Consider the following 9,998-nt stretch of genomic DNA (forward strand, 5'->3'; position numbering starts at 1 on the left):
AGGTCGTCTTGGGGTACATATACAATCAGACCAGGCGGTTTTATGTGTACGTTTCCAACAGAATCCAGCGAATCAGGAAGTCCACCAAACCTGAGCAGTGGCACTACGTCTGCACCACACAGAATCCAGCAGATCATGCTACACGTTCTGTACCTGCGGCTGAATTAGCAAGCACAACCTGGCTCACGGGGCCTTCGTTTTTGTCCCTTCCTGAAGGAGAAGCCACTTCAGGAGAGGAGTCATATGAGCTCATTGATCCAGATGCAGACGTTGATGTGCGTTCTCATGCCACCACTCTCTCTACACCATCATGTAGTCTGGGATCTCATCGTTTTGAACGGTTCTCATCTTGGAAGTCTCTGGTACGAGCCACAGCATTCCTGGCACACATCATTCAGTCTCAAAGAAATGAAGTAAAAACCAAGAATGACAGCTGTAGTGGTTGGCATCTGTGTAGAAAACCTCACACAGCGGAAGAACTGTCTAAGGCAGAAACTCTTATTGTTAAGTGTGTGCAAAGGGAAACTTACAGCGAAGAGTTCGCCTGCTTGGTTGCTGGGAAAGATATCTCAAAAGATAGTTCAATGAGAAAGCTTAACCCCTATGTGGACGAAGAGGGTCTTCTGAGAATAGGAGGCAGGCTCAACCATGCGTTACTTGACACTAAAGAAAAGTTCCCTCTCATCATTCCAGGCCGCAGCCACATTGCAACATTGCTTGTGCGCCATTACCATGACAAGGTTAAGCACCAAGGTCATGTTTTTACAGAAGGCTCTATCCGCGAAGCTGGATTTTGGATCATTGGAGCTAAGAAATGTATCATCAGTATCCTTCACAAATGTGTGACATGTAACAAACTTCGGGGGAAAAGCGTTGAACAAAAGATGGCAGACCTACCTTCAGATCGTCTGAGCACAGAGCCCCCCTTCACCTACGTGGGTCTTGACGTTTTCGGCCCATGGGCTGTCACCACAAGACGAACCCGCGGTGGTCAGGCTAACAGCAAAAGGTGGGCTGTACTTTTCACCTGCATGAGCACACGGGCCGTGCACATAGAGCTGATAGAGGCGATGGACACATCAAGCTTCATCAATGCATTGCGCCGATTCTTTGCTTTGCGGGGACCTGCTAAGCAAATCCGTTCAGACTGTGGAACAAACTTTACAGGTGCCTTTAAGGAGCTGCACATACTCCTTACCGATCCCAAAGAGCCCAATGTGAGGAGGTACTTGGGTGAAGAGGGTTGCTCTTGGGTGTTTAACTCTCCGCATTCCTCCCACATGGGAGGAGCTTGGGAGCGAATGATTGGTTTCGCCAGACGGATACTCAACTCCATGCTTATGCAAACCAACCCTTCATGCCTCACTCATGAGGTGTTGTCTACTTTAATGGCAGAGATCACAGCAATTATTAATGCCAGGCCACTTGCACCTATTTCTTCAGACCCGGAGTCACCCTTTCTTCTTACTCCTGCTACACTTCTGACTCAGAAGATGTCTACTTACCCTCCTCCTCCAGGAACCTTTGACAGCACAGATCTTCATCGCCAGCAGTGGAGACGGGTGCAGCATCTGGCCAACACATTTTGGAGCAGATGGAGACGTGAGTACCTTCCTACACTGCAAAGCCGAAGCAAGTGGCAGGATGTACGACCAAACATTGGGAAAGGTGACCTGGTTCTGCTCAAGGATAACCAGGAGAAAAGGAATGAATGGCCCATGGCTCTGGTTACAAGGACATTCCCTGACGAAGATGGGAAGGTCAGGAAGATTGAACTCAAGGTCACAAGATCTGGGTCAGCAAGGACCTTCTTGAGACCTGTTTCTGAGACGATCCTTCTCAAGAGTGCTGAGGAATTAAACTGATTTAGTTTTCCCTTTTTTATTCAGGCTTAAGAAGGTTATTCAGAGAGTGGTATTTAATTAATACCAGGCGGGGAGTGTCATGGTCTGTAAGAATACTTTGCATTCAGTTTGTTTCTTTCTCCCCCTATTGGTCATCTAGGAGTAATTCATTGTGTTCATATATAATTCTTACATTGCTTTCATTGGTTTATTTTATCACATGATGCAGTCAGATCAGGAAATACATCAGTAGTTATATTCCATGCGGTCCACTTGCAGCTCTAGTAATCTAATCCTGTCTTCATTTTGTGTTTGTGCCTTGAGAAAGCATCGCTTGTAAGTTGTACTTGAGTTTATAGTTAATTACGTTGATACATATGTCATGTAAAACTTTCTGCAATGTTCTTGAATATTTATTTGTTTACACATGAAAACTGCTATTGTATAGGCTTTCAGTGAAGAGGTCATCAATAGTTTCTTAGTTTAGCTGTTGAGCTGCACATACTATATTTGCTATAAGTTATAAGTTTTTACAGTAATAAGCATATTAGCTGAATGTAATATATGTGTTACAACTTTGTAGCTTAAAGGTATATTATTTCATGTCTGTTAATGTATGACATGTTTGGATGGCATTCTGTGATTGGTGTTATCTTTCTGTATCATTTCAGTTTTACAAAGATTCCTTCATGAGAATTAAGACAACAGTAAAGAGCCTTGAACTTTACTCCAGCCTCTGACTTTCTCTTGAAGCCTGTTAGCTATCTGTCGATTTGTGTACAGTCACACACACTGAGGACAGAATAGCCTGAGTTTTGAGAACGTAGCGGACGTAGAGGAGTATAATGTAAAAGGAGCTCATTCAAATACTGAGTTTCATCAGCATAACAGTGAAAGCTAACACCATGTTTCCTGATGATATCTGCCAAGGGTAACATATGAAGCGTGAAGATTAGTGGCCCTAGTACTGAGCCTTGAGGTACTCCATATTGCACTTGTGATCGATATGATACATCTTCATTCACTGCTACGAACTGATGGCGGTTATATAAGTACGATTTAAACCATGCTAATGCACTTCCATTGATGCCAACAAAGTGTTCAAGTCTATGCAAAAGAATGTTGTGCTCAATTGTGTCAAACGCAGCACTAAGATCCAATAAAACTAATAGAGAGATACACCCACGATCAGATGATAAGAGCAGATCATTTGTAACTCTAAGGAGAGCAGTCTCATTACTATGATACGGTCTAAATCCATTTTTCTCTAAGAAGGAATATAATTGTGAGGATACCACCTTTTCTAGTATCTTGGACAGAAAAGAGAGATTCAAGATTGGTCTATAATTAACTAGTTCTTTGGGGTCAAGTTGTGGTTTTTTTTTGATGAGAGGCTTAATAACAGCCAGTTTGAAGGTTTTGGGGACATATCCTAATGACAATGAGGAATTAATAATAGTCAAAAGAGGACCTATGACTTCTGGAAGCACCTCTTTTAGGAGCTTAGATGGTATAGGGTCTAATATACATGTTGTTGGTTTAGATGATTTAACAAGTTTATACAATTCTTCCTCTCCTATAGTAGAGAATGAGTGGAACTGTTCCTCAGGGGGTCTATAGTGCACTGTCTGATGTGATACTGTAGCTGACGGCTGAATGGTTGCAATTTTATCTCTAATAGTATCGATTTTAGAAGTAAAATAGTTCATAAAGTCATTACTGCTGTGGTGTTGGGAAATGTTAACACTTGAGGCTTTATTTTTCGTTAATTTAGCCACTGTATTAAATAAATAAATACCTGGGGTTATGTTTGTTTTATTCTAAAAGAGAAGAAAAGTAATCGGATCTAGCAGTTTTTAATGCTTTTCTGTAGGATAGGTTACTTTCCCGCTAAGCAATACGAAATACCTCTAGTTTTGTTTTCCTCCAGCTGCACTCCATTTTCGGGCTGCTCTCTTTAGGGTGCGAGTATGCTCATTATACCATGGTGTCATACTGGTTTCCTTAACCTTCCTTAAGCGTAAAGGAGCAACTTTATTTAAAGTGCTAGAAAAGAGAGAGTCCATAGTTTCTGTTACATCATCAAGTTGTTCTGAGGTTTTGGATATGCTAAGGAATTTGGATACATCAGGAAGATAACTTAAAAAGCAGTCTTTTGTGGTAGAAGTGATGGTTCTTCCATACTTGTAACAAATTTTGGCTATATGAAGTTTGCACAGAACTAAATAGTGATCTGAGATAACATCACTTGGCTGAATAATTTCAACACTATCAACATCAATTCCATGTGACAGTATTAAATCTAGAGTATGATTTTGAGTAGGCTGAAGGTTGAAGAATTGAAGCAACTCCTCCCCCTTTGCCTTTTAGACGCGGCTCATGTTTATAACAGTAATCTTGGTGGGGGTGGACTCATTTAAAATAATGTAATCATCAGGTTTTAGCCAGGTTTCTGTCAAACAGAGCACATCTATATTATTATCAGTGATCATATTATTTACAAAAAGTGTTTTCGTAGAAAGGGATCTAATATTCAATAAGCCAAGCGTTATCATTTGTTTATCCAAATTGCATCTGTTTTTTATTTGTTGTACCTCAGTTAAATTGTTAATCTTAACTTGGTTTGGACGTTTTTTTTATTATCTTATTCGGGGAACAGACACAGTCTCTATAGTGTGATATCTAGGTGAAAGAGTCTCTATGTGCTGAGAATTAACTGACCTCTGTGACGGGAGGCAGCTAGCAGACGGTCGGTTTAGCCAGTCTGTCTGCTTCCTGACCTGGGCCCCAGTTATTCAAGTATAAACTCTAAGACTATTTGCCATATTTCTAAAGAAAAGAGTGGCGCCATCCCAGGAGGGATGAAGACCATCTCTTTTCAACAGGTCAGGTCTGCCCCAAAAGCTCGTCCAATTGTCTATGAAACCTAAAGCACAGGACCGTCTCCTCCTGAGGAGTCAGCTACAGAACAGGACTGTCTCCTCCTGAGGAGTCAGCTATAGAACAGAACCGTCTCCTCCTGAGGAGTCAGCTACAGAACAGGACCGTCTCCTCCTGAATAGTCAGCAATGGAACAGGACCGTCTCCTCCTGAGGAGTCAGCTATAGAACATCACCGTCTCCTCCGGAGGAGTCAGCTAAAGCAAATCACCATCTCCTCCTGAGAAGTCAGCTACGGAAACATGACCGTCTTCTCTTGAGGAGTCAGCTACAGAACAGTACCGTCTCCTACTGAGGAGTCAGCTAAGGAAACAGGACCATCTCCTCCTAAAGAGTCAGCAACGGAACAGGACCATCTCCTCCTAAAGAGTCAGCAACGGAACAGGACTGTCTCCTCCTGAAAAGTCCGCAATGGAACAGGACCGTCTCCTCCTGAGGAGTCAGTTTCAGAATTCCCAGTCCCACCTCAATTAGAACTGGTGGTCCAGGAGTGCAGCTACAACAGGTTCTAGTCTAGGTGCTGGCAGGAGTTTTAGGTGGGGGAGGGGGTGAATGAACAGCGCTCTCTTCCTCCCTCAATATTCATGACTGAAATGCTTTTGAGCAAAGCACTGAACCCCCAGCTGCTCCCCAGGTGCTGGATATATAGCTCCCCACTACTCCTGGTTTATGTTCATGGTGTGTTTACTTCTCACTGCTGTATGTGTGCACTTGAATGGGTTAAATGTAGAGCACCAATCCCGAGTATGGGCTACCATACTTGGCAAATGTCACGGAATGAAAAAACGAAAACAAAGCTACCAAAAAGGAGGCAGACTCCAGGAATGAGATTTTGACTGCCAAAGAGGTTAAAGCTGTTGTCCTGTTTCTCTTGAATTCTCTGAGTGTTTGTCTGAGACTGACATCTAGTAGACACTTTTAATATCCAAATCCCTTAAAGGATTTTTAGGCTGCATTAATTAGGTAAACCGGAACCGGAAACACTTCACATAACACCGTACTTTCTACATCATTAGAAGAATGGCATCTACGCTAATATTAGTCTGTTTCTCTCTTATTCCGAGGTCACCGTAGCCACCAGATCCAGTCTGTATCCAGATCAGAGGGTCACTGCAGTCACCCGGATCCAGTACGTATCCAGACCAGATGGTGGATCAGCACCTAGAAAGGACCTCTACATCCCTGAAAGACAGCGGAGACCAGGACAACTAGAGCCCAGATACAGATCCCCTGTAAAGACCTTGTCTCAGAGGAGCACCAGGACAAGACCACAGGAAACAGATGATTCTTCTGCACAATCTGACTTTGCTGCAGTCTGGAATTGAACTACTGGTTTCGTCTGGTCAGAGGAGAACTGACCCCAACTGAGCCTGGTTTCTCCCAAGGTTTTTTTCTCCATTCTGTCACCGATGGAGTTTCGGTTCCTTGCCGCTGTCGCCTCTGGCTTGCTTAGTTGGGGTCACTTCATCTACAGCGATATCAATGACTTGATTGCAAATAAAAACAGACACTATTTCAACTGAACAGAGATGACATCACTGAATTCAATGATGAACTGCCTTTAACTATCATTTTGCATTATTGAGACACTGTTTTCCAAATGAATGTTGTTCAGTGCTTTGACGCAATGTATTTTGTTTAAAGCACTATATAAATAAAGGTGATTGATTGATTGACATTTCATCATCAGGGTTCCCCATTCCTCGTCCAGGAGAGACACTTTCCTACAGAGTTTAGTTTGATTTCTAATTAAATGCACCTGGTTCAACTAATCAAGGTCTTTGTGTTTACTTTGATAACAGCAAGATGTGTCTAAACTAAACTCACCATAAGCAGGAATGAAGAAGCTGTTTTACAGACTCACAGACAAACCTGTTTTACACACATCACTCAGACACAGAAGCAGGAAACAGGAAACACGTGAGTTCAGGGAAAGAGAAACTGAAGTATAGTCAAGCTGTTGTGTATGTATGTCTCTGTATTTAAGCAGTAAAATGGCAGAAGCCAGAATTTCAGTGGATCAGAAGGAATTCATGTGTGCAGTGTGTCTGGATCTCCTGAAGGATCCAGTGGCTATTCCCTGTGGACACAGTTACTGTAAGATCTGTATTACAGGCTGCTGGGATCAGGAGGATCAGAAGAGAGTCTACAGCTGTCCTCAGTGCAGACAGACCTTCAGTCCAAGACCTGCTTTAGCTAGAAACACCATGCTGGCTGAAGTGGTGGAGAAACTGAAGAAGACCAGACTCTCTGCTGACTGTGAGGCTGGAGCTGGAGATGTGCAGTGTGACGTCTGTACTGGAAGAAAATACAAAGCCGTCAAGTCCTGTCTGATGTGTCTGGAGTCTTACTGTCAGAATCATTTTGACCGTCATGAGGAGTTTCATTCACGTAAACCACACAAAGTGACTGAAGCCACTGGACGACTGCAGGAGATGATCTGCCAGAAACATGAGAAGATCCTCGAGGTTTTCTGTCGCACTGATCAGAAGTGTATATGTATGATGTGTACGGTTATTGAACATAAAAACCATGACATTGTATCAGCTGCAGATCAGAGGACAGAGAAACAGGTATTTAACACTAGACACTGATCAAATACTGCTGATATTTATTTCACTTTTATACTTACACTTGTAGTTTGAAGCAGGTCTTAATTCCTGTGTGATGCTGGTAAATGATCAATCATCACTTCTGGAGTTTGAACCTACAGTCATTAGTTATCAGCTCCTCTTTTACTGGATTCATCTGTTCACATGATTATTTAGAGCCAGTAGTTTTCTGTGAGATTGACGATCATCTGTTTGTCCTGCAGAAGCAGCTGAAGGAGACTCAGAAGACGCTCCAGCAGAGAATCCAGCAGAGAGAGAAAGATCTCCAGCAGCTGAGAGAGACTGTGGAGTCTCATAAGGTGAGTCTGGAGAAGAAGAGAAGTTTGTCTCCGTCTCAGTTCAGACTCACTGAAGCTGAATCACTGTGTGTCCTAACAGCGCTCTGCACAGACAGCAGTGGAGGACAGTGAGAGGATCTTTACTGAGCTCATCCGCTCCATTGAGAGAAGCCGCTCTGAGCTGATACGACTGATCAGAGATCAGGAAAAGACTGCAGTGAGTCGAGCTGAAGGACGACTGGAGCGACTGGAGCAGGAGATCAATGATCTGAGGAGGAGAGACGCTGAGCTGGAGCAGCTTTCACACACACAGGATCACATTCAGTTCCTGCAGGTAACACAGATCTAGAAGAACAGGATCATAGTGGACTTGAGCAGATCCTGCTGTGACAGAGACTCACAGAGAAACAGTTCATGAGTGTATTATTATATAATCATCAGTCAGACTCTCATCTGATCATCTTCTGAAAGAGATGAATGGCTTTCAGCTCTGGAAATCTTGCTCTAATGGGTCTCATGTCAGAACATTTCTTTCTCTTTAAATCACTTGTATGAGTAATTATATAATAATAATAATAATAATAATAATAATCATCATCATCCAAACTATTTCCTAGAAAGTTCACAAACAGTGTATGTGGTGAATACTAGAATCTGCAGCTCTAATGTGATGTAATGAATATGAGGAGAATGAAGCTGATGCTGTAAAAGTGCTGGACTGAAGAATGTTAATGAAGATCAAATCTGATGTTTCTGCAGGTTACTGAGTGAAGTGTGGAGCTGATGAGTTTGATTTCTGTTTTCTGTAGAGTTTCCAGTCTCTCTCAGCACCTCCTGAATCTACAGACGTAAATGATGATCTCTTCAGTTCTCTCTTCTCTTCTGATGATCTGAGAGAATCTGTCCATCAGCTGAGAGACAAACTGGAGGATTTCTGCAAAGAGGAGATCAAGAAGATCTCAGACAGAGGTAAAGTCCTGGAGATTCATCTGCTCTCAGAAACCAGTCCATCATCATCTCATATCATGGAGAACATCATATTAGAAATGTGTTAGGAATAGATACAGGATCATGAGAATCACGCTGTTCATGTCTGTTGATTTCCACAGTCACATTCACCAACATTGATCCCAGAACCAGGAACGACTTCCTACAATGTAAGTCAGTAAGAAAACCAGCAGAAAAACTCTCTGAGAGTCTTCATGTTCTTCCTGTAGAAGGAGAAAGAATAGTTTTATAACTGATGATGTAAATGATGATTTGCACAGATATCTGTTCATCTGTACTGAGACACTGATGATACACTGAACATGAAGAGATCAAACAGATTCATAATTCCTGATTCTGATATGTTTTATCTCCATCAGATTCCCATCAGCTCACTCCGGATCTGAACACAGTGAATAAACACCTCCGTCTGTCTGAGAACAACAGAGTGATTACTTACACTGACACAGTCCAGTCTTATCCTGATCATCCAGACAGATTTGATTATTGGTATCAAGTGTTGTGTAGAGAGAGTGTGTGTGGACGCTGTTACTGGGAGCTGGAGTGGAGTGGAGATAGTGTGTGTATATCAGTGTCATATAAGAGCATCGGCAGGAAGGGATCGGGTGTTGAGTGTGTGTTTGGATTTAGTGATGAGTCCTGGAGTTTGTTCTGCTCTTCCTCTAGTTACTCATTCAGACACAATAACATAGAGACTGCTCTCTCTGTGAAGCCCATCAGCAGTAGAATAGGAGCGTTTGAATATATCAGGAGAGTAGTGGTGTATGATGATGATTTCAGGAGAATAGGAGTGTTTGTGGATCACAGAGCAGGAACTCTGTCCTTCTACAGCGTCTCTGACACAATGAGCCTCATCCACACAGTTCAGACCACATTCACTCAGCCGCTCTATCCTGGGTTTTGGGTTTATAAAGGATCGTCAGTGAAACTGTGTTGATGAATCAGAATAGACTGACGAGAGATTCTACCCATAATGCTTTGAGCTGCATGATGAATTAGTAACAGTGAGATGTTATAGAGTCTCTTCATGACATTAATACTGCAGATGAACTTCTGTCACTGAAATAATGTGTAATAAATCCTCGTATAGACAGTAAGATCAGTGTGTGTGTGTGTGTGTGTGTGTGTGTGTGTGCTTTTCTCAATCTCTGTTTGTCTTTTAGGGAATTATTAATTTAGTTGATAATATATATGATTTATCATTAATGTTATTATCAATAATCACAATCATGTTTTTATTAAAAAAATATTTTAATCATATTTTTTGAGAGTTATTTCTGTTCTCTGGCTGATAGAAATAAAGCTTCTACCCACTTG

At 42.1% G+C, this 9,998-nt stretch overlaps 1 protein-coding gene across 1 annotated transcript; it reads left to right on the top strand.

Moving 5' to 3' along the window:
* Positions 1–6,702: 6,702 nt before the first annotated feature.
* LOC127986301 (tripartite motif-containing protein 16-like) lies at positions 6,703–9,998 on the top strand. Its single transcript, XM_052588576.1, has 6 exons — positions 6,703–7,356; positions 7,599–7,694; positions 7,774–8,007; positions 8,483–8,642; positions 8,783–8,830; positions 9,041–9,998. Exons 1-6 carry the CDS (start codon positions 6,754–6,756, stop codon positions 9,616–9,618), a joined length of 1,719 nt encoding a protein of 572 aa, XP_052444536.1. The 5' UTR covers positions 6,703–6,753; the 3' UTR covers positions 9,619–9,998.

The sequence above is a fragment of the Carassius gibelio genome, chromosome B21 (assembly GCF_023724105.1).
Source record: "Carassius gibelio isolate Cgi1373 ecotype wild population from Czech Republic chromosome B21, carGib1.2-hapl.c, whole genome shotgun sequence".
In the NCBI taxonomy this organism is placed as follows: Eukaryota; Metazoa; Chordata; class Actinopteri; order Cypriniformes; family Cyprinidae; genus Carassius; species Carassius gibelio.

Coding starts and splice junctions, on each gene's coding strand:
- LOC127986301 (XM_052588576.1), top strand. CDS start 6,754: ATGTCTCTGTATTTAAGCAGTAAAATGGCAGAAGCCAGAATTTCAGTG. Junction 7,357..7,598: donor ATCAGAGGACAGAGAAACAG/GTATTTAACACT, acceptor TTTGTCCTGCAG/AAGCAGCTGAAGGAGACTCA. Junction 8,831..9,040: donor CAGGAACGACTTCCTACAAT/GTAAGTCAGTAA, acceptor TATCTCCATCAG/ATTCCCATCAGCTCACTCCG.